The sequence below is a fragment of the Xyrauchen texanus genome, chromosome 3 (genome assembly GCF_025860055.1).
Source record: "Xyrauchen texanus isolate HMW12.3.18 chromosome 3, RBS_HiC_50CHRs, whole genome shotgun sequence".
NCBI classification, from domain to species: Eukaryota; Metazoa; Chordata; class Actinopteri; order Cypriniformes; family Catostomidae; genus Xyrauchen; species Xyrauchen texanus.
This window is the reverse complement of record NC_068278.1, coordinates 20689711-20715985: the sequence shown is the minus strand read 5'-3', so window position 1 is coordinate 20715985 and position 26275 is coordinate 20689711. Positions and strand designations below refer to the sequence as shown.

At 38.3% G+C, this 26275-nt stretch overlaps 1 protein-coding gene across 5 annotated transcripts in view; it reads right to left on the bottom strand.

Annotated features, from left to right (window-relative positions):
- Nucleotides 1–26275, bottom strand: part of mctp1a (multiple C2 domains, transmembrane 1a) — a 229609-nt gene that overhangs the window by 157012 nt on the left and 46322 nt on the right. For 2 of the 5 annotated variants that reach the window (XM_052106500.1, XM_052106497.1), the window contains exons 1-2: nt 21169–21274; nt 19170–19321 (exon numbers count right to left, since the gene is read on the bottom strand). The exons of 2 other annotated variants lie outside the window; for them this stretch is intronic. Coding sequence is in view for 2 of the 3 variants with exons in the window: in XM_052106497.1 (XP_051962457.1) it covers nt 19170–19253 (84 nt within the window). In the remaining variant the exon portion in view is untranslated. Of the gene's footprint in view, nt 1–19169; nt 19322–21168; nt 21293–26275 lie in introns of those variants that run through there. One more of the 5 variants, XM_052106498.1, reaches the window with a different exon arrangement.

The following is a 26275-nucleotide window of genomic DNA, read 5'->3' as shown; positions in this document are numbered from 1 at the left end:
TCTGTTAATTGCGCCAAAATGGCACAATCAGCCATGGTTTCCGGAAATTATAGAGATGTTATACAGCTCAGCATGGGAAATACCGCTGAGGAAGGATCTCCTCTCTCAGACGCAAGGCACAATCTGGCATTCCTAGCCCAAACTATGAAACCTACATGTGTAGCCCCTGAACAGAGCGTGCTAAACGCATCAGAACTGACACATTCAGTTATGAACACCATTTTACAGGCCAGAGCGCTGTCCACAAGATGCCTCTACTAACTTAAATGGAATGTGTTCACTGATTGGTGTCTTTCACATGGCAAAGACCCAGAAAACTAACCTATACATGAAATTCTCATATTTCTTCAAGAATGATTATATGCAGGACCCACTCCGTCAACACTTAAAGTTTATGTGCTGACTATATTTGCATATCATGCCTGAAGTTAACACCACTATATGCAAGCATGATATAATCATAAAGTCCCAACTTTGGACCTAACTTTGGTCTTAAAAGCGCTCGCAGGGCCCCCGTCAAGCCTTTGGATATGCTCTCCATTAAGGCTGCACTACTGATGGCTCTGGCCTCAGTCAAACAGGTTGGTGACTTACATCAGTTGACAATTCATGTCTGGAGTTTGGCCCAGGTCTTTCAAAAGCCACTGTCAAACCTAGAAAAGGCTATGTGCCTAAGGTTCTAACCATGCCCTTCAGAGCGCAGGTGGTTCACCTTCAAGCTTTCTTCCTTCCTCCATTTATTTCAGATGAGGAACAATCCATTCATTTGTTATGCTGTGTATGGGTGCTACATGCATATGATGAGTGCACCTGCCAGTTCAGACTGTCTAATCAGCTCTTTCTGTGCTATGGAGGATGCACAAAAGGAATGTCCATCTCCAAGCAAAGACTTTCTCACTGGATTGCTGATGCGATTGCCCTGGCTTACGAGACGCAGTGTAAGATCAGCCCAATTGGTGTTAAAGAACACTCAATTAGAGGCATAGCCTCCTCATGTGCATGGACGAACAGTGTGTTTTTACAAGACATATGTTTTGCAGTAGGTCTTCTCAAAACACATTCGCAAGGTTTTACAACCTAGTTGTACCGTCTCTCTCTTCACAAGTCCTCTCTATTTAGAGCGCATCTCATTTCTCATTTCATTTGCCAAGCATATATTTATTCCCCTTAAGTATGGGCTCCCCATCATTTTACACAACCACCTGCATCAAGCCGTTGTAATTCACCAGAAAGTCACTTTCCCAACTGGGTTCATGAAGGGGTTAATTCATACTATATGACTATAGTTAATTTGAGTGCTCACCTCCTGGCTCAAAAGGATGGTCACTCACTTGCGGCATACTAATGTCGGTCACCATCCCATGGGACTGCAGCATTATGTTTCCTCCGTGGAAGTTTATGTTGTGTAGTGCGCCGTGATGGGTTTCTGTTCCCCATATGCGTTAGCATGCAATGTCTCGGTTATGTATGTAACCTCGGTTCCCTCAGACGAAGAGAACGAGACATTGCGAACACAGTTCTTCTGAGGTGTGAGCGATGCACTCCTTGTCCCTCAGTCAGAAAATTCTGAGGAATGGTGTTTGTGCACCTGCTTTTATAGCGGACAGCTTCACGCCTAAAAGGACACGGCTCAAACACCGTAGCCAATATTAAAATATTGGAGTTTTTGTAGAGAGATTTCAACTAGGTCATGCAGAAGGACAACTCCCTATGTGCGTTAGCATGCAATGTCTCATTACCTTCGTCTCAGGGAATCAAGGTTACATATGTAACTAAGACGTTTTGTAGAATCCGTCAGTGCAGGTCACAGATGAACACAGAGGAATAATATGTAAAATTAAAAACTATATTTAACTATCAGCATAGATTTTTGCAGATAACCAAAAAAGCAAGAGTCCAAAAAGCCACTAACGACACAGATTAATCGGTAAGACCGATAAACCACAGCACACAAAACCAAAGCACACCGGCCACAGAGACATCACCCAGCTTCTCTGCCTAATTCTTCTCTTGTAACAACTTATCACAAAAAATAACAACATCACCTGAAGGAAAAACCAGGCTGGAGAAGCAAAGTGAAAACAGTCTCATCGCTCCAGTAATCTGCCTGGATGTCTTTGTAATTATTAAGAACATATGGGGAATGTTCCAGGCAGCATTGAAATGAGATCAAGTCCAACGCCTACCCAGAGTTTCGAGCTACGGGAAGCTCTAATCCACCCTCTGCCCACTCAGCCTGAACACATCGGGCCGGTGTGCTTGTTCCATCAGCTGCTATTTCTGTCAGACCCATGCCATCGGAGACAGGCTGGGCTGAAGCAGATGCACTGTGGGGTTTGATACACTCCATACAGCATAAACGAATCCACAAGGTCCTTTATCATGTTGCTTATGTAAGGCTTTACCATGCCAGAACAGAAGTGCTACAATTACAGAGCGGATAATCAAAGTGGAACCCAACATGGTGGTGGCAAAAGATATGATTGCTGGAACAAAATGGTACATGGTAACTGTGCAATAGATTTTGAAATTCACACACAGACGATGACTGTGAGTAGTATATGTACACAAACATACACACACACAAGCACACTGTAGTATGGTTGTTACTGCTATTTTATGTCAAAAATGCAACCCACTAAAATTTAAAAAGTAGTAACATGCAGCTGTTACCTTAAAAATCTCTTTCCACTGGATCTAACCCTTAATCACTGCCTTGCATTTTAAAGCAAAATCAAAGTTGGACCAAAGAGGCAACCTGCAGTGACACATTCTTCACTCTTTTTCTATCACTTTGAATCTAATTAACAATTTAAAATCTAAAAAGTTAAATAAAAATCGAGTAGAAATGACAGAAATTATTGTTTGTGAATTAAAACAAGATGTTATAACTAGAGCTGTCAATTTAACACGTTAATTCAGTGCAATTAATTTTATTAAAAATAACACGTTAAAAAGATTAACGCAATTAATAACAATGCCCCGAACTGTACTAAGGAAGATTCCTGAGAAATGCAAGCTTGTAGTACCACCTGTTTACTCCAGAGGGTAGTAATTGAAACTTCAGCTTTATGAGCAACACACAGTTTATACAGTGAACAAAACAATCCTTCAGCAGACACACAACACAGACATGAGGTACGTTCTTGCTTTCAAAACACTTGATGGAGTGCAAGTCCGAACTAAGGGATCTCAAGATGTGTTCTAAGTATTAAACTATATATAACTTGACACAGTGTCCTAAAATGTTTATGTTTATGACACAACGCACTGTGACAAATTCAGTTGTGAAATGGATTGCTGTGAACTGTATGCCAATGATTGACATTTGATCAATAATATGGTAGTAAACAATAGATTGTACAATAAAAAATATTTGTATATGCGATTAAATGTGACAATTTAATCGGGACACCATGTAATTAATTCAATTAAAAATGTTAATCGATTGACAGCCCTAGTTATAACATAATGATGAAAACAGTTTACAATGTTCTCAGTGCTTGATGAATAGCAATGTTCAGCCAGCAGGACATTTTTACTGTATACCATGTAAAAAAAATGATAGCTATAGCATCTTAGCAATTAATAGCTGACAAATAATTATTAATAACACAATTAAACCAGAATCTGTATTTTTGCACTTCCTGAAACTTCACAAATGTTTTTTCCTGTGATTAAAATTGCATATGTAAATTTCCAGGAGGTACACACTCAACTTGACTGCACACTTAGCACAGCACTTATTAATTATGCATGATATGTCCCATACCTAATAAACACAGGAGTGGATTTAATGTATGGAGAATGGAGTCCTCACCAGCAAGTGGCAAGCCATGTGTGGGAGAGATACCAGCAAGTTGCCATGTCCAAAAACACTCACTCACAAGTCACGTTCAGAAAGGCGAACTACCATGCTCCTAGATTTACATTCACATTTACATTTACCAGACGCTTTTATCCAAAGCGACTTACAGTGCAATTATTACAGGGACAATCCCCCCAGAACAACCTGGAGTTAAGTGCCTTGCTCAAAGACACAATGGTGGTGGCCATGGGGTTAGAACCTGCAACCTTCGGATTAACAGCCCTGTGCTTTAGCAACTATGCCACCACCATGGGTGTTATGCCATTCCAAACTCAGAAACTGCCATCTAAACCAGTGTCTAAAGCGAAACCGCACAATAGAGACTGAATGGCAGCAAGAGAGAACTAATGTTTTGAGATTTTAAAGTTCAGCAAATTATACTTCCGCATTTTTTATCTTGTTTTAAAATTAAAGCTTGATATGAACTGAATCTGCCCATTTGATCCTATAATTAAAAAAGTCCACTGCAAAACGCCAGAAGATTTAGCCCAATGTTTAATTACAGCATGTCCAATGATATTATGGCATGTTAACATATACTTTTATCAAAGATTTATATGTGCAGAAATTCACAAAAATAATTAACATGTAAATTTTTAAATGATTAAGATAAATAATTACTAACCAATTTCTTGCCAGTCCTTAGAGACAAACTATAATGTAAATATATTTATGTATCATGAAAAATTTTGATTAATCACAGAAATTGGTGTGATTAGTTAAAAATTTTAATCAATACACAGCCCTAGTATTTGGATATAGTAATACAAAATATGTCTAAGCCAAACACTCCAATATTTATTTGCTTTTTTCCTTATATTACTTTGTACATTGGAAAAATATATCCCTAATAGTGTCCTCTTTTAGAAGATATCAAAATGATGCCTGTACCCAAAAGTGTTCCGAAACTGCTCCCAATTAAGTTAGGGCAGTTTTTCCCATAAAAGGTTTTCTCAATCGCTTTAGCTCAATTCTCAATATGAGAATTATTTTTTCAAAACATTAAGTGCCCTGCCACAGTTTCATAATGAACTGAAAATATTTTTACACACATAATAATATAAATAAATATTTTTACACACAAATATAAATAAATATTTTTACACACGTTATAATATAAAATATCTATAGCGTTGTGTTTTGCACCGTTGCTTCTGCAAAGCATCTCTCTCTTCAAGTCAGCATCTGAGAAGCAAGTTCAACACAGGTAATCACTTATGCTTTATTTCTTTGATGGCTCAAATGTACTATATACTCTAGCTGATTTTGAGTTTGACCATTTGTGAACTGCATTAAACTCCATCTCATTTACCAAAATGTGTGTGTGACTTTTTGTTGTGTCATCACCACTAATATCTATACAACCAATGCGTTTATGTTTAAATTACTACTAGAGCACAAAATTGTTTACAAGAGTGCAAAGTTCTTCAAAGATCTAGCCTCTTAAATTTTGTTCTCAAAGTGCACCAAATTGATGCATTTAACTTTAAAATGTACAAAGTTTCCCCCCCAAGAGGGCTCGAGGTTCACCCACCACAGTCTCACAAAATCTTGTAGGAAACACTGTAGGGTATGCCATTTTCATGGTTTGAGCTCCAAAAGGAAAATTCCTTGAACAGGTTATTTCTGTACTGTACACATATAACCGAACACAACCAAATCCACTCTGTATAGTGATAACCGTACTGACATTAATATGCATATTGTGTAGAGAAACTAAATTGAGCCATTTTATCCCCTATATTGTGAACAATCATAATTTCGGGGGTGACTCCTTAATAACGATAATCTCACAGATTCTCTATTGCATTTAAATGTGATTGTCACTCCCGAAATTTAGCAGTATGTACATGGTTTAAGTGAGTCAGATTCTATCATGATTTCATGGCTTGATGATTAATTTTAAACCCACATGCAATTTAGACTAATATTCTCTCATAAATCTGCTGCTAAAAAGCAACAACATCTGATGTGTAATGTGCCACACTTATTTTACCATTTCCTAAACCGTGAGGGAAACGGAAATGCTTTTGTGATAAAGTGGGTGTCATGCTCGAGAATGAATTTGTGAGAAAGTGGTTTTCTTTTAGCTTTAGGTTTGAATGTTTATAGTTGATGAGTCATGAACTTTTCTCTCATCTCTTGATCATTTATTTATTTTTCAGGAAATATAGTCTTGTGTATTGAGAACCTATTGGTGAAAAGTTAGGAATTTTTTTTTTTTTTTTTTTTTTGAAGACTGACTAGAGCATCTAGACCAGCTGAAGACCAGCTTAGCCAGTCTGGCAGAGCAGCTAGACCATATTAAACCAACAAAGAACAGCAAACTATCTTAGGATGCTTTAGGCTGAATTTTCAGCCGGGAGATTTCCATAGCAATTTTAAAACTCGTAGTATCCTTTTAATGGTTGTATTAAAGAAGTTCATGTAACTGGTTGAAGGTTTAAACATTTAAACATTTAGCAGACACTTTTATCCAAAGCAGCATACAGAGCCCTTCTTACAGGGACAATCCCCCCACAGCAACCTGGAGTTAAGTGCCTTGCTCAAGGACACAATGGTGGTGGCTGTGGGGATCAAACCAGACACCTTCTGATTACCAGTTTACCAGATATGTGCTTTAGACCACTACACCACCACCACTCCAACAGGTTTATTAACTTAAGAATCACACTTGACCCTTTTGAGACAAATGCTAATGTGCAAAGTGATCTGCTGGGACAGATCTTTTAATGAGGTTAAGGATGGAGTTAAACCTCCACCACACTAATGACCACAGAAAGAAAAATGTCAGGAGGAAATTCTGTGACTCCTAATTAGCTGTGAAAGAATGATTTCTCTCTTTTTCAAGTGAACAGATTGAGCTCCTTTTACAAAGCTTCCAGTAACCTAGAACTGTGCAATAGCTAGGCTCTGGTTCTTCTGACAGCACTTGGTCAGCTGGGTTTTCCTCACTTTCTGGTTTCTGATTAAGGTTCAGTCACAGGAGCCTTAACTTTTGACTATCGGCATAAAGTCTGGTCCACATTTCAGCTTATTTTGGCCAAGACCCACAAACTTAAACAGGAGTCTATCTGACCTCAAGTAAACAACCACAATTTATGTTCTGTTATATGTGATGTTTAGGGATGGGTCAATTTAAAATCAGATAACAAACTTTGGCAAAGCTTTTTTTTTTCTTTAGCAATGCAAACAACAGAAGTAAACGGACTGTGGAAATGCCTTACGAGGATGAGAAAACTATCAATCTAAAGCCATTGTGTGAAGGGTAAAAACTGAACAATGGGTGGAAAGATAAAGATAGAAAGGCAGTGGATGGCAAGAAAAGGCAGAACTTTAATATAACGGCTGTGTTCAGGCTAGTTGAATCTATATTGTATTTTATCAGTACATATTCTGTTGATGCACAGGGCAATTTGACAAAGTAATATTTACTTAAATAAAAATATAAAAATGTTTTTATATCATATCCATAGCCTATCATATATATTTTGTAAGTAATCTATTTATGTCCAACTAATGTCATATTCAGCTAATATAATTTATTCAAAATTAAAATAAGGGGTTAATTTACTCATGAGTATTTACTCCATGCTACATCGCATCCCACAACTCACTAAATTAAACCAATAAGCAATTTGGGCAACTGCTTTGGCAGTCTCCTGCATGACAATCAATGTTTAGACAATAAAATATGTAATGAGAACTTACTGTGCACTGTAGAAGAATTAATGACACCAGAACAACACTGTGAGAAATAACATTAACCTATACTCCACTAATCCTAAATAGTTACGTGATTTCAACATCCACTATCAGTCAACAATTGTTTGGCCCTGTATTCTTGAGAAAAGTACTTAGCCACAACACCCATGGCACTTTCATCATTCTCAATACTCTTAGGAGGCTGATAAAATTTGAGTGTTTAATTTGAGTGTTGGTATATTACTCAACTTTTGAATCATTGTATCAACTTAAAACCTTAAAATCCACCCTGGCGCAAACTGGATAAACATCTTAGCAAGTATGGTGACAATAGAGTGCAACAGTGCCCACCCACTTTTTCAGTCATCTGTGTTCCGGAAATGTAAGCGCAGCATAGTTCTAGCGGGAAGACTAGCAGCTGTACATCATCGCACCATTAGCAAGGTAACTCCTAGCCTATCACATGTAAGCCATTGCTTTATATGTTTGTTCCCAATCTATCGCATTGCTGTTTCAGTGTGCTAACACGGCAACCTCCACCACCCCACCATCACCAGTTGAGTCCCTTCCTGCACAGAGGTAGGCTCCTCGCCCCTGCCTCCTATCTCCGGCAGGATATGACAGTTCCGAGTACAACTTCTTCGGACTGCCAGATGGGTCTTACGCCAAAGAGAGACATTATATTTCTGTTTTATACTCATCGAATAAATGTCACCTTAAATTTCATTCAAGTCTGTGAGACTTCCTGATAGAAATATTTCCCCCATTAATTTCTTCAATAGACTTTTTAATAAAATCCTTTATAAAAGAGTTGTGAGCCATGAACCAGAACAACCAGCTCTGAGGTTAACCACAACATCACAAACTTTGTTTTGAGGCAAAAAAAATTAAATCTGACCTAAAGACAAAGGTTCAAGGCTGTGTATTTACTGTCTTTCATGAAGGCACAAACTTCAATCCCATGCAGCATTGCGAATGATGTTATTAACTAAAAAAAAATTATAAACTATTGATTTTAGGTTGTTTATAAGTAAAGAAACTATACATTTTACGTTTAATGCAAAATATCCCAATATGTACAAATATATAAGTAGTTTAATGGTGAAGGGATAGTGAAGCAGTTACGTCATTCACAGCGTGTCAAGGTAGTATACGGTTGCTCCAAGACCCGTTTCATGGGTTTTGTTGGCCACGGTTCTCTGATTGGTGGATCTTTCTCTGCTGTACCATGGGTAATGTATTTGGTAATGTAGCTTAGTCTCAATGGTCTTTTTGTATTGGTAAGGAAGGGTTTCCTTTGGGATCTGAAAGTTACAGTATATTTACAGTTGCATATGTTAAATTATTTTATTTCAACATTATTTATTGAATAAATTCCCATAGTGAAAAAACCCAGTGAACTGTGCTTCATATAGACAGCTCTCTGAACTGATTTCTGCTCCTATATAAATCTCTCTGCCCAACTACAACCCATAACATTTTGTTGCCAACAAACTCTTATGTAAACTTACACAGAACTTTTTGGCAACAGAACATGTGGTTTCTTTACCCTTGACAATCTCACGTACAGTCTGGCTGTGTAACCTCATATAAAAATAAATATTCTGTAATGGAATATTTAGGACTGTGAATTAAAAGATTATACAATAGCACAGATTGGATTTCCAGTTTTAAATCTGTAGTTCGATAATATGGCTTATATATGGCAAATCAATTCCAGAAGAGGGGCATTTCAAAATAGTGAAACATTTTCCTGAAATAGTCCTATGCTATGCTGGGTTTATAATGTTCCATATTTCCATTTCTATTCATTTCTGCCCTAAAATTGTAGTTCTGTAGATTACAGGCAGGATCCTGGGGCAGCCCCTAAGGGAGCAGCCACCTTTAATAGATTCCTGCCTCTGGCTACTGGGACTATTATAAATCTCCATTAACTCCTTTCAATCCTCCTCTATACACCCTGACCCAGAGGCTCAGAGCACATTCCTAACCCAGTTTCCTTATGCCGGAACTAGCTGTGGTGAGATGGGCACAGGCCACGCCCAGTAGGGCAGCAGGTAGTGCGGGGGCAAAAGGGCTGGGCTGCCTAATCCTGGGTTGGACAGGCTCCAGATTAACAGACTGGGGGTCGGTGTGTGTTTGAACTGAGTGTGTGCCGATTCAGAGCAAAGAGAATAACTTATCAGGACATGCTTTGGTTTTTAAGAATATGAAGGACACCTTGGAGATAGGGGGTGTAGCTTTTTGTTGGAGGATTGCTGAAAACACAGAGAGATATTGTAGTCTAAGGTGAGCAGTGATAGTGTAATCAGCCCAACTTTATATTAAGTGTCTTTAACTACTATGTACTAACATTAAAACACCTGCATTACAATGTACTTATTGACCAATGACCAATATAATAATCAAGGAGGTCTGTAATAGACCTTATTCACAGTAGCGCCATCTTTGATTTTGATGAGAATGACAAAAAGGCTGTTAGGGACAGACATAAAATTTCAATGGGTTGTACAGTTGTTTAAAGTGTTTTGGATCGTTCCACTGCCGAAACACTGAAAAAATATCTTTCCAAGGAATTTAGGTGGTCAAAAACTTCAGAGAACATGAGTTGTGGAAAATTAAATGTGAGCCAGGAGCTTTTTACAGCTTTTTACATTGCATGTCATTAAAGAGACATACTAGATTTAGTCTATCCCCCATAGCCTCATTTTCATTCCTAAGGTCTATACCTAATGAAAGATAGTTGTTAGCATTCCATTATTTTAAAAGATGATGTTTGGCTGGAGCAGGAATCAACCAGAAGTAAATTATTGTTTATTATTGTGCCATCTTTGCTCATGGGCACCCTGTTTTGTGCAAGGAAGTTTTTTAACCAAACATTTGAGCCATGTGACTGATCACTCTGGAGCCATCAGAAAATGATGTTATGACAATGCTGATTTGCGATTGGCATCACAGGAACATGCACACCCTTAACTAGTTACAATCCTGAGCTGTGTGCCGTGAAAGGCCGCAGACATGGAAAATCAAACATTAATTCTTTGCTTCTGTGAGCCTCCAAAACTTGGGTTTTATACTGTATGTTGCTAGCAAACAATTTTACACTGCTACATTTGAATGTACTCACCCTCATGTTGTTCCAAACCTGTATGCATTTCTTTAATTAAAGTCAAATGAAAAAAAAAAGATGATGAACAGGTGAACCGTACAAATGCAGTCACAGATAGTGGCAGATGTTCCATTTTACGTAAGTCAGCTGTACGTTGTAAAAAACAAAACAAAAGTCATGTTACACAATAACTAGTCATTAAAAGCATTCAGATCAGGATGGTGAGAAGGAAACTACAGGTGAATAAGGTCGCAGTGACCAAAGCAGAACAGCAGGGAAACACAAGGAGAGGCAATCTGTCCCACAAGTTAACACAGCTCCACTGAAAGGCACACGGCTGTATCTGACACACATGCTTTGCATATGAATAGACACAGAGAGAGTGGCACCTGGCACCTTTTTAATTAAATTGTTTTGTTTTATTATTATTATTTGTCTTGTCTTAATCTGTTCTGTGTATTAATGCTTTGGCAATATTGTATGTAAACACAATCATGCAAATAAAGTACCTTAAATAAGAAAAATAAAGTGTGTCTGCATAAGAAAAAAAGATGAGTTTAAAAGAAAGAGGTATGAGGTGTGAAGAGAGGGAGGGGGGGAAAGACAGATCAAGGAGCGTGTCCATAATAGAGGAGCATGAGAGAGAGAGAGAGAGAGAGAGAGAGAGAGGTTGACGAATATTTCAAGACTAAACGTCAAACACAAGACAAGAGGAATGGTGTAAAGGAGTCAGGTTGAAGGTAAGGTTTAGAAATAGTGATCTGGCTAAATGTGGGAATGATGTACACAAATAGCAACATTGAAGAGTAATGTAGGAAAAAGTGAAGGAATACAGCACAGTATTTAGACAGACATAGAGGCAACAAAGGAGAGAGACTTCCAGAGCGACAGGTGAAACTGTATAGCCAAGACAGAAGACAGGTGACAGGGAGAGAGAGAGAGAGGGATAGGAGAGATGAGAACAGAGATAGACAGAGCAGAAGAGAGAGAGAGAGAGAGAGAGAGAGAGAGAGAGAGAGAGAGCTGGCAGGTGAATGGCACTGTTATAAGGATTTCAAAAGTTGAAATAAAAAAATTAGCCATTAAAAAAAACCATGTTAATCGGACACTAAACAGTGTAATATAAATATTGGAGGGTGAAACATGTCTCCTTAGATGTTTTTATTCTATTGTGTTTTATGGCCCAACAGTGTTGAGAAATGTCACATGAGTTAATGTCATGCAAGGGTGTCATGTGCTGCTGGCATAGCACAAAAAATGACATAACGTGTACAGTAAATGCATCTGCACACTGTTGGGTTGCTCGAGTAGTTTACCTAATGCTTTGGGTCTGTGTTTGTTTTATACATGGCAACAGCATGAGGAACATATCTGCACGTCTGCACGTCATTCTCTTAATATAATAACCTACAATGGCCAAATATATTTGATATTGTAAAAATGTAAAAACAAAAGCATGTTAAAAGCAAACCGCACGCCAGACTTCTGAGATGGTCATAGTTTGCGTGAAGGGTTCACATATAAGACTAAAGAATACAATTATTGCGAAAATTGCTGAGACCCCTCAAATGAATCAAAGTATTGCCAAAGTGCCTTTAAGACAAGTCAGCTCACTTGGCGGCCATATTCGAAAGACTTACTAGTACTGTAGCTATTTTGTGTAGTGCAGCTCTTCTACTGAAATCTCCAAAACGGTTGGTCAAGTTATGATCAAATATACATTTCGAATCAGCAATATAATATGACAACAAAGAACTAATAAATAATTTCATTAAAAAAATGGCCATGGGCCAAATTTTCCTAACCCCAATGCAATCAACAGACTCACACTAATCACAGAGTGGAGTCTCTTCTGATTGACTGCAGTGTGCTCTGAGAAAGAAAAACGTATTCACTGCATGGCTACTACGTTGCTTTGCAATGCCATATTGCCACACAAAATATACTGAAGAAGCCATTACAAAACTTCAGTACAGTCTTTACCTAAATAAATACTTACATCACTCTTGTGTGATATTTCTTTTATACAACAGTTCTATAAACAAGAAGTTCGTCCTGAGTGACTAACATTTCAAAGTTGATATGGTCAGCTAATTTGTTTACATTTTCTCCACAAATACAAATATGTTGTCTAATATGTTTATATTAAGCATCAGACATAGGCTACTAGAAAACACAATGAGTGATATGTCAGAATGAGAATTTAAAAAAAGGCTGACAAGAAGAGAGAAATACTGTGAGTGAGGGAGGACACGATCGAGATACTCCACCTGCTGAGTAGCTATCAAACACATGAATTAATAATTTTAATGACAAATCTAGTTATCAGACTTGTTCTATATGAGACAGAGATCCATTCAGCAAGTTAATTAATTGAGCAAGGCATAATTTTCCATTTGCATTCTCTCTCTCTCACACATGCTTTCATACTCTGAATTGCAGGTGTTGTTTACTATCGCTGCCTATTTGTTTCACTCATTATACAAAATAATCAATAATGCTGTATAAATGCTGTGTAATTGGTAGGTTGGGTTTTCATGTCAATAGGCTTGCCTCATTTTCCATCCTTCTTGAGTGACCCCACATCATAAAACAGACCAAACAAATGATATTGAAACAAAACTTCAATGCATTATGGCTGCATAATAATATTTAGACAGGTAAAGTTTAAGTTCAATATTTATAAAATATTCGCTGACATTTCATAAGAGATCATCTGAAAGTGTTCAATGCAACTTTATGTTCGGTCTTAAACACTGTTATTAAAAAAAAACATTTACACATCTAAAGATTGTAAATTGTATGTATAACTTACACTTTAATTGAATTAATGAATACTTGGACACCTCCAACATTTTAGAGCTGTGGGTGGAATTTTCAGACGGTCCCTTACAAGTGCTAGTCAATGAACGTTTTAGTTCAATGTGTTATGCCTGTATGATATAGTCATATATTCTTTAACCTAATTGTGCTAAAATGGTTGGTGCCAGAGATGGTAGGAGAAAACAAATGTTAAAAGAATAACAAGCCAACAACTTCAGGGGATAAGGTAAAGTTTCACATCTTTGGATGCACCAGCTCAAGTTCAACTTAATGTAGATTATACGTGCTGTTGTAAATGTGAGTGTAAGATAAATTACTTTTATAACGCAATTCCCCACGTTATGATCACGAAACCCGATCCGGATCTGATTTTCAGCCTTATTGAATGCACCTATGCCCAACTCCTTAGAGATCGCTCTTATTATGCAAGCATTCATTATAAAATATTTGTTGTATGTATATCCTACATCTGTTGGGTTTTCATTTCTCAAACAACATACAGTACACACTTATGTTATTTATAATGGGTATGTTTTCCACCTTCTTTTATTTAATGTTTTGCACTGCACAGTGCAGAAACAAGACAAATATACAGGTGAAACTCGAAAAATTAGAATATCGTGCAAAAGTTCATTAATTTCAGTAATTCAACTTAAAAGGTGAAACTAATATATTATATAGACTCATTACAAGCGAAGTAAGATATTTCAAGCCTTTATTTGATATAATTTTGATGATTATGGCTTACAGCTTATGAAAACCCCAAATTCAGAATCTCAGAAAATTAGAATATTACATGAAATCAATAAAAAAAGGATTTTAAATACAGAAATGTCGGCCTTCTGAAAAGTATAATCATGCATATGTACTCAGTACTTGGTTTGGGCCCCTTTTGCATTAATTACTGCCTCAATGCGGCGTGGCATGGATGCTATCAGCCTGTGGCACTGCTGAGGTGTTATGGAAGACCAAGATGCTTCAATAGCGGCCTTCAGCTCTTCTGCATTGTTTGGTCTCATGTCTCTCATCTTTCTCTTGGCAATGCCCCATAGATTCTCTATGGGGTTCAGGTCAGGCGAGTTTGCTGGCCAATCAAGCACAGTAATACCATGGTCATTGAACCAGGTTTTGGTACTTTTGGCAGTGTGGGCAGGTGCCAAGTCCTGCTGGAAAATGAAGTCAGCATCTCCATAAAGCTTGTCTGCTGAAGGAAGCATGAAGTGCTCTAAAATGTCCCGGTAGACAGCTGCGTTGACTCTGGACTTAATAAAGCACAGTGGACAACACCAGCCGATGACATGGCTCCCCAAACCAACACAGACTGTGGAAACTTCACACTGGACTTCAAGCATCTTGGATTGTGTGCCTCTCCATTCTTCCTCCAGACTCTGGGACCTTGGTTTCCAAATGAGATGCAAAATTTGCTCTCATCAGAAAAGAGGACTTTGGACCACTGAGCAACAGACCAGTTCTTTTTTTCTTTAGCCCAGGTAAGACGTTTGACATTTGAAGCCCATGTCCAGGACCCGTCTGTGTGTGGTGGCTCTTGATGCAGTAACTCCAGCCTCAGTCCACTCCTTGTGAAGCTCCCCACACATTTGAATGGCCTTTTCCTGACAATCCTCTCCAGGCTACGGTCATCCCTGCTGCTTGTGCACCTTTTTCTTCCACACTTTTCCCTTCCACTTAACTTTCTATTAATGTGCTTTGATACAGCACTTTGAGAACATCCAACTTCTTTTGCAATTACCTTTTGAGGCTTTCCCTCCTTGTGGAGGGTGTCAATGATGGTTTTCTGCACAACTGTCAGGTCAGCAGTCTTCCCCATGATTGTGAATTCAACTGAACCAGACTGAGAGACCATTTAAAGGCTCAGGAACCCTTTGCAGGTGTTTAGCTGATTAGAGTGTGACACTTTGAGCCTACAATACTGAACCTTTTCACAATATTCTAATTTTCTGAGATTCTGAATTTGGGGTTTTCATAAGCTGTAAGCCATAATCATCAAAATTATATCAAATAAAGGCTTGAAATATCTTACTTTGCTTGTAATGAGTCTATATAATATATTAGTTTCACCTTTTAAGTTGGATTACTGAAATTAATGAACTTTTGCACGATATTCTAATTTTTCGAGTTTCACCTGTAGTGCAAAGTTTGGCAAAGAAACAAAAAACAATGAAACTACTCTGATGAAAGCACACAGGAACAGATGTAAAGAAACAGGTATGAAGAAACAGCATCTATTGTTATACACCTGCACTGGTAAATTTATTATGAGTACTCTTATAAAATAAAATTGCAACCCTTTATAAACCGGCCCACTAAAGCCCAAATAAATGCCTTACCTTCAGCTCTTATACACTAAACTCACCACATCAACCTAATAATATATATATATAGATTAATATTGGTACTATTGGGTTTAGGCACAAGAATAAAAAGCAAACACGCAACTCACCAGGAGAGAAAAAAAAATAGCAGCATTGATCCTGCTTCTGTTGCAAATGCAATGCATGTGAAGCACTAAATAGTTTACAGGGAAGATAACAAACACAGTGTCCTCTTTATGAACACCATTTATCAATCAAATACTTAACACGCAACAATCACAAGGGAGATATGCTCAATAATGGAGAATTGAGCTTACTATTAGCAACAGCATTCTCTTAAAAGAGGCGCACACCAAGCGCGCTCAATAAGGAATGTGCAGACACTGACAGACATAATAATGATCTTGTTGGTCCCTTATAATCACAATGCATGCAATTTTTTAAAACTCATAGTAACTGAGATAGATACATTCATTTCAAAATTCACTTGTTACACTGGACCTTTTAAAATGAACTAGTGAGTTTAAAAATGTGATTACAAATTCTTAAAAGAATCTTAAATGAAATGGTGTCCATTTGCAAGACCCATACATGCTGATTATATTAAATTCTAATCTAAAAACTTGATATCAGCTATTATTAATTTTACCCAAGAATTTTACTGCATTAGTTATTCTAAAGAACAGCATGGCTTAAAGTTTGTGGGAAAAATCTGAATGTTAGGGTGTATTGACGAATTGAAACATTTGTCATGAGCCTGCTTGTTTATATATTTTTAAATGTAAATGTAAAAATGTTACTCAGACGTACCCCCCCAAAATGGTGTAGAACCACCCCTGTAGAACCACCTTGATTTGTATGCAGGGTTGGGGAGTAATGGAATACATGTAATGGGATTACGTATTTAAAATACAAAATATACATAACTGTATACAAAAAGTTACAATAAAAATCATTGGTAATTAGAATACAGTTACATTCAAAAAGTATTTTGATTACTGAAGAGATTACTTTGCATTTTATTGTCATTTGTTTCATTTAATATTTAGTCCTTTCAGATTAAAACATTTATTCATATAAATGATGCGATCCAAAGTGCATTTGAACAACGGTGAAACACTTTCTTATGATGCGTTACATTCATACGAGCAGACAGAGAAATAAGTTTGAAGTAAGTTTGGAGCATAATAAATAGAAATAAACCTTGTGTAAATTGTTAGCTTTACGCTAAGCTAAAATGCTATTTCTAGCCATTTTATATGCACGTTACCAGACACGATCACATTTTTTTATCAAGAAAATTCATGTTGGATCATAATTTTATTTTCTAGTAAGACCTTTGATATTAGGGCAAAAATCATATTCTTGATAACATTTTTGTATTTTTTTCCTGTAAAATATCAAAAAATCCTTAAAACAAGATCAATTTGATTAATCTTGTTTTAGAAACAACACTGCACAATATATTTAGGTTTTTCAGAGAATTTATTTTTAACGTTTTTATAGTCAAAACAAGTTAAACAGATCTACCAGTGCTGAAGAAGTAATCCAAAGTATTTAGAATACATTACTGACCTTGAGTAATCTAACAGAATATGTTACAAATTACATTTTACAGCATGTATTCTGTAATCTGTAGTGGAATACATTTCAAAAGAAACCCTCCCAGTCCTGTTTGTATGCAAAACCCCTTAATGACAGAGCATGTTTGTGCTTAGACTTTCCATAACATGTCAGTATGAAACATGACTCCAATTGCACTTTGGCAATGGAAAGATAATTATTATATTTGCATATTTTCAAGATATTCATTTGCTTATGGTTCTAGGAGCAAATGAACAATATACCCCAATGAAACTCATGGTGGAATGAAATCCATCCAGGCATTCGTGACATTTGTGAAGATGTTTCTCTGTGGGTTTTTCACCTCCTACCGTCTGACTCTGGTGTTCTCCAGTAATTAGCCGTCTGTTAAAAAGAAAACTTCAACAGTCTTTTTTCCTCCTCCACATATCATCCCTCTTCTTCTCTCGTCTCCTTCCAGCTCTCCTTTTGAGCTGTTCTCATTGTCCCTCTGAAGTTGCCAGCACATGCTTTGAGAACCCAAACACCAAACCACAAATAAACACAGTCCCTTGTGCAAACAATGCATTCAAACACTTTCACAACCACAATTTTTAAACAGACACCCTAGAACATTTTGTAAACCCTCAAAAGAAGTATGATCAGATCAATGATTAGTCCTTAAAACAAAGATGGCGGAGAGGCAGTAGCATGCAGCGGCCGCTCCGGACCCAAAATGGTGCTATTTCTGTTTCTTATCCCGATTTTTACGGCACAAGGACATTGGAGAAACCGGTGTTCCTGTCTACCATTGCCAGACACTGCTACAATATAGAAATCATGCAACAACTAAGCAGCACAATGATCTGCTGGAGAAGCTACACGATCTCGGCTTGCTGATGCCGGTGGCCAGGGGAGGGGACATTGTAAGCTGTGTGCAAGGAAGCAGAAGCACAGCAAGAGTTCAGGGGTCCATGCTAGGCTAAAAAACAAACCCTAGCTGGCCGGCTCTTGAGTCTATCCTGCTCTCAAATGTCTGCTCCCTGGACAATAAATTGGACTACATCACTCTGCAGCAGACAATGCGGTGTGAGTTTAGAGACTGCTGCATCTTTGTTATCACTGAGACTTGGTTTAGCGACAGAGTTCTGGGTGCCGCATTTCAGCTAGACAGGTTCGCCTCGTTTTGTGCCGACAGAAATGCCGCTCTGTGCGGTAAGGTTTGCGGTGGTGGCTTAAGTGTTTACATTAACACTGAATGGTGCAAGAACTCTGTGCTAGTTCTTAGTTACTGCTCATCGGTGGTGGAGTTTGTGACTGATAGATGCAGACCATTTTATTTACCAGGGGAATTCACAACTGTCCTCATAATCGGAGTGTACATTCCCCCCAGTACTAATGCTAAGGAGGCGCTCTGTTAACTGTATGGAGCTATTAGCGAACTGGAGAACGCTTACCATGACGGACTGTTTATTGTCGCCGGATATTTTAACCATGCAAATCTGAAGTCAGTGCTCCCTAAATTATATTAGCATGTGGACTTTGCAATGAGTAAGACATAGCACCCTCTGGCTGCTGGACCAGACAACATTCCTGGCAGAGTGCTCAGAGGATGTTCAGACCAGCTGGCAAATGTTCTTACTGACATCTTTAACATCTCCCTGAGCAGCGCCATCGTTCCAACATGCTTCAAGGCCACCACCATCATCCCTGTGCCGAAAAAGTCTTCAGTGTCCTGCCTCAATTACTACCGTAGCATTGCACTCACACCCATCATCATGAAGTACTTCAAGAGGCTCATCGTGAGGCACATCAAGACCCAATTTCCTCCACTCACTGGACCCCCTGCCATTCATGTATTGTCCCAACCGCTCAACAGACGATGTCATCGCCACCACCCTCCATCTGGCCTTCACCCACCTGGACAAAAAGAAAACATACCTTTGAATGCTGTTCATAGACTTCAGTTCAGCACTCAACACAATCATTCCGCAGCACCTGATTGGAAAGCTGAACCTGCTGGGCCTGAACACTTCCCTCTGCAACTGGATCCTGGACAGTCAGTTTGGATCAGGAGCAGCATCTCCACCACCAACACCAGTCCACTGTTGTTCACTTTGCTGACTCACGACTGTGTAGCAATGCACAGCTCGAATCACATAATCAAGTTTGCCGATATCACGACCGTGGTGGGTCTCATCAGCAAGAATGACGAGTCAGCATACAGAGAGGAGGTCCAGCAGCTAACGGACTGGTGCATAGCAAACAACCTGTCTCTGAATGTAGACAAAACAAAAGAGATGGTTGTTGACTTCAGGACAACACGGAGTGACCACTCTCCACTAAAAATCAACGGCTCCTCTGTGGAGATCGTCAAGAGCACCAAATTCCTTGGTGTTCACCTGGCAGAGAACCTCACCTGGTCCCTCAACACCAGCTCCATAACCAAGAAAGCCCAGCAGCATCTTTACTTTCTGTGAAGGCTGAGAAAAGCCCATCTCCCACCGCCCATCCTCACCACATTCTACAGATGGACTATCGAGAGCATCCTGAGCAGCTGCATCACTGCCTGGTTTGGAAATTGCATCATTTTGCAAGACCCTGCAGAGGATAGTGAGGACAGCTGAGAAGATCATAGGAGTCTCTCTTCCCTCCATCTTCTACATTTCCACCACACGATGCATCCGCAAAGCCACCAATATTGTGGATGACCCCACACACCCCTCACACAAACTCTTCCCCCCTCCTGTCATCTGGCAAAAGGTACCAAAGCATCCGGGCCCTCACGGCCAGACTGTGTAACAGTTTCTTCCCCCAAGCCATCAGACTACTCAGAGACTGGACTGACACACACACACACACACACACACACACACACACACACAACAGAACACCATCCGACTCCCTTTGCAATTTGCACATTTAGCAATTATTGTACCATCTTGCACTGTTTGCACACATGCACTTTATGTAGTAATGTGTATGTCTTATTTAGTTTTGTGTAGTCTTATGTAGTTCTGTGTTTTATGTAGCACCATAGTCCTGGGGGAATGTTATTTATTTTCAATGTGTACTGTACTAGCTGTATATGGTTGAAATGACAATAAAAGCCACTTGACTTGACTTGACATTCAAATATTTTCACAATCACAATTTTTAAGAAACCCTAAATATTGTCAAATACCCTCAAAAGAAGTAGGATATCATCAAGCACCAACCCTCAAATAAACACAATCCCTTGTACAAACAACATTCAAACGGTTTCAAAATCAGATTTCTCAAGCAGAAACAAGTAGGATAACATCAAACACCAACCCTGAAATAAACACAGTGTTCCTACCAGGCTTCTTAAGTAGCTTTACCAGCAAGATTCCCTTAGTCAAAGATCTTAATCAGAAAGACCTGCTGGTGAATAGCAAAGCTAGCTAGTCCACCAGCTAGACCAACACCAAACCAGCATAAACCATCTTGGAAATACATGCTCCCCTTTTCAGCTTGAAACTGCAATTAAATAATCCCTCAAATTGTTTAAATACCCTTTAAAAGTAAGATAGAATCAAACATTCTGCAGCTAAAGCAATCAAGCACTTACCTGAACCTGACTTTTCCATTCTCTCACACAGCTGAATGCACAAGCTCCACCATAATTTAGATGAAAGTCCCCATTCACACACATAAGGCATAGAGCAGCCCATCTGCAGTACATTTATTACCAGCAGAGATGTGGCATAAAAGCAACAGAGAAAGACAGTGAAGAAGATACATACAGGCTTTGTCCCACGGTGGAGAAGGGGAGTGCTAATATCCAAGTACAGAGATGATGTCTCCATGTACACGCTCTCACTCACACACAATCCACTCACACTGCTGCCGCTGCCACTGCCGAGTCTGCCTCTGGTTTGCTGTCCTATATGAGCAAGAGCCCGCCTCACTCACACACACACTCACATATGCACACAGTGCACGTAGCTACCAGCTGTCAAGCAAGACAAGGAGGTTTTCTGCTGAACTTCTCAAATATCTCTCAATGGCAGATTGCAGAGGTTTTCACAAGACACAGACACACATGACAGCAACACACACACACACACACACACAAACACACATGAATTGGGAGTGGGATCAGTGGAATCTAAAATACTGAGATCACATTAAAATCTGGGAATCTAAACTTGGAAAGCCTAAAAAATTTTAGAAAGTAAAAAAAAAAAAAGAAAAAGAGATTTAACATCAATTAAATAATCTAATTTAATATAATATAATATAATTGGTTCTGTCATTTAAGATTAATCGCATAATCACATAGTTAATCACGATTAAACACAGATTTTCAAAGTGTGGAAATTTGACTCTATATATAATTATATAATTAAAAGAAATATAATTATTTCCTGTCTAAATGCATTTATTTCCTTGCTAGGAAAAACAACAAAACAATATGTACAAATATAATGCTTTATTAACATTTTTAAAACAAATCCTTCACTGTGTAAAGATAGAAATACAATAAAATACCACCAAGTCAAGTAAAATTAAGTTTCCCAAAGTCTAAGTAGGTGTTTGACTAATTGAAAGAACTAGTCAGCACATAGGTTGCATATTCATTGCAATGGCCATTCAATCTCTTAAACTCTCTTCCTCCACAATAACGTATTAACGGTAAATGTGTCAATCGCAATTAAGAAAACTTTACATGTTAAACCTTTTTAATTAATCACATGCATTAACACATTAATTTTGACAGCTCTAAATATAATATAATATAATATAATAAGAATCTGCACTATATCTACATTGACCATGTTAACTCCTGTGTATGATTCAGATTTCCTTGCTTCCATTGAGGCACACAAGATGATTCATTAAATATTCTCAAATTATACTGGGATAACATAGATCAGATTTTGCACAAACTTGTAGAGTCCACGCCAGCTTGAGTGCATGCTGCCATTAAAAAAAAAAGAGTCGGACAGACCAAATTGTTATGCTAATAAAGCAATTTGTGATGAGACAAATTGTATTCAATATGCTAAACAGAGGCTTTTTCACTAGTGGTCTCAGACGTTTGGACCCCACTGCAGTATATAAAGCTAAACAAAGTCTAACACACAGTCATAGACAGACATTCATGGTATAAAGTGCAATTTTTTTCAGTGCTCTGGGGATGAAGTTTAGTGAGCTACTGTATGTCATTCCATTTGAGGGTCAGGGAGACACTCAGCAGGTCTCTGTGGACAACTACCATTGCTTTACCACTCCTGTCCTCTTTTAGCCCTTATCACTCTGCCTTTTTCCATGACCAGCGCCTTGTACATTCTGTTACTCTTCTCTCTTTGAAAGGCCTTGATTGGTTTACCAATGTAGGCTAATAGATGTAATCATATGGCTATGAAACAACATGAGCATCAGTAATTTATGACAGAATTAAAAAATGTTGGTTGAAGTCACTAAGTCTCTGCACTATTGGCCACGTAGAGGCGTTTCTACTCGATGCACTGTCCAAATCAGGCAGTGTATCACTGTCTGCACTCCCAGTGGTATACACTGCATCTCATTTGTATAAAGTGGTCGCTGTTCCTTATGTCTCTGGTAATCACAAGCACTCATTGAAAATGAATGACTTCCAGATGATTTGCTGATTCTATTAATGCAAAAACGATAATAATAATTACCCCATTTGGGCTATTTGTGGAAATTAATTCCTGTGCAGGTGCACAATGGCTTGCACATAAAATTGCCAAAACTGGGACAAAAAGTTTATTCTTTTTAATTGGAGCTGAGAGAGAAACAATTTAGACTGAACCAGTCAGACTGTTATGGCTTTTCTCTGCACAAATGTTAATGTGGCAGTTTGTGCCTTTTCAGTACTATGCATATCAGCTTGACCAGAGGGAGTGTACAGACTTTCTCAGAAAACATTTTTGATTTATTTATTATAATGTAACATTATTTAGAATGGCCTTCAATTGAGAAAGATGCTTTTTAGAACAAGATTGTGTTATAATGACATCTACTAGCAGAGTTAAACAGGCCAATGCAAACCATCCAAACCTTGATGCAGAACATTTGCGCTGGAATTATATGCAATTACAGCTATTTGGAAGCTTGATCAATACAGTATTTTTAATCCCAATACCTGCAGATACTCATTCAAGCCTCGGTAAACTAAAGCCACCTTAATTATACAGTTTATGGGCTGTGTGTGTGTGTGTGGTGGGGGGCTCTGCAAGAGAACATTAATCACAATTTATCCCTCTGATCTTCTGCCCAGGTGTTCTTGAGGAAATGGATTCTTGTTGAAATGCCTCCACAGAGAGAGAGATAATAATGAAAATGGGTCAAACCTGATGCATGGAAAAACCCACACCTTTGACTCTCATTGGCTTCTGAGGATGAGATGAGAGAGAACTCAAGCGACTGCACTAAATTAAGGTGTGCTGGTAAATAGTATTGAGCATACTGGGTTGCATGTCTCAAATTATTTTAGATATGCCATTGACAAAAGATGATGCTTATTTAACTAATCCATCCATCCCATATTACAATTTTATATATATGACAAATCTATCTATCTATCTATCTATCTATCTATCTATCTATCTATCTATCTATCTATCTATCTATCTATCTATCTATCTATCTGTCTGTCTGTCTGTCTGTCTGTCTGTCTGTCTGTCTGTCTGTCTGTCTGACTGTCTGTTCGTCCATCCTTCCATCTGTCTCTCCTTCCGTCCATCCATCTGCATGTCTATCAAACCCTTAATACTGTCTAAAATGTGTACCGTAATGCTATATAACCTTATAAGTTCAAGACATTTTTAAACTTTAAGACAAGGTTTTATCAAATCACCATTGCAGTTTGCATGATAACAACTGAGTATTCCCTCTTAATCCAGACTGCCGCATCAGAAGAACAGCCCATCTCCACTGAAGTGCTCTTATATAAAGTAATCAAGTTTTCATCATGTTCAACACAAGTGTCCTCACCGATGCTCCCAACAACTGTGCTGTTCCCCTGTTTACAGTAATGAGAAGCAGATGCTTTTGGAGTCACATAAATAGGTATATGTATCGGGTTTTACTGAAGGAGTGCCGCTGTGTGGGGCTGTAGTGGTTTTGTCCAGTTGAAAGAGGTGGGGATGTGATTTGTTTCCTGGTGAAGTGACACATGGTGAATAATGCAAGAGATCTGAAGTGCTGGTTTTGTTTGGCCCCTCACATGAACCTTTTAGCTATCAGAGCCACATCCACAGAGTGAGAGTCACGTGGATGTAAACCCATCTGATAGACATACTGGGTGAGTAAGAGAAGACTGGACTGAAAACAAGGCAGAAACAGACAGAAAGAGAGACAAAAAGGAGGAGGAGGAGATAGAAAGTAATGGGGAAAAACAGACAGATACTGTATAGAGAATCAAAACAAGTGTACACATTTTGGAACATCCTGCAGACAAAATCTATCTCTGTACCATAGAAAGTGAAATAGAGTGATAAGAGCACAGAGGAAATTGGCCTCTTTTAGATGGCCTCATCTTGACCATGTCAGCCTGTCCAGTATAGTGTTACTACTTTATTGCCAAAACCTGGAATGGTAGTTTCATTTTGTATGCTGAAATGCCCTAGTTCGTATAATTTATCTCATTTAACCAATGAGCCCTATACATTTCTTTTTTTCCAGTCAATAATTCAATTAAATACACTCTCAAATGTGAACAGAAACAGACATCATATCCCATTGCTGGACATTACCACTGGAATTTTCCTTTAGACAGTACTGTGACAAAGTCATATGAAATGCTCTGATTTGAAGTAAGGCAGCAGAGCCAATCCACATGAAAAAAATGCACAAAAAGAACTGTTTGGTGTGCATCAAAATCCAACTTGATTATAGCTTGATCATTGCTTAATGTGCACTTCATTCCCTGCTATTTTGAGTAGTGTTTGATGCATATCCATTCAAATAAACTTTCTTTATTCCCAAGTCCCAACTCCAATAATTACAAACGGTTCCCATACACATATCTATATTGAACCATTTCAATGTACAAAGTAGAAGGAAAGTATTTATCATTAGGACAAGAGGTGAATAATACCTGGAGAAAGCTATCCATTTGCATTTCCATTTATCTCAATGGCAGTTGCTGGCACATGAACCCACGTGAGTATGCAATTCGAAATCTGTCATCTTCGCACTTGGGACATAAATTCTGCAACTCATCCTGAAAGCCAGTCTGTAGTGTTTGCTGAAACATTTGCTAAAGCATTAAGGTGGTGGTGCACACATACTTGTCCTTGTAGCGCCTATTGTGCCACAAAGTCCAAAGGAACAGGCCACATAAGTAGTTGGGAGCGCAGCCAATGAAACTGAGGAAATTGTTACACAAGAAAAAGAGTAGCAGACAGAAGGTCAGAGAGTCAAAAGATAGAGTGTCAAACAACAGGCCTCGATTATAGGCCTACTCCTCATTCTGGAGGCAGGTGGTTTAATCCAAACTGTTGCTATATAAAATAATACAGATCTCCCTTAGAGGGAATGAAATGAAACCTTTTTCAATTGAGGCAGTGTGAGATATTCTCAGTCCCTTAAGTTAAGTCTGACATTTTTCAGAGATAAAGGACACATAACTGTCACCACCATGAGACAAAGCTTGACCTTGCTATGTTAAAAAAACTATAAATGTTTTACACACGTTTATACCACACAGACCAAGATGTTGATGTCTCATCTAATATAATGACTTTGTCCATTAAAATTCTCTTTAGAATGAGAACATCCACTCACCCTAAATCCATTTGCCACCATCTAGCAATAGCAAATTGCAAATTATGAGTTCGCCAGGAGTTGACTATATGGTGTGTATGGTAAAATGTACAT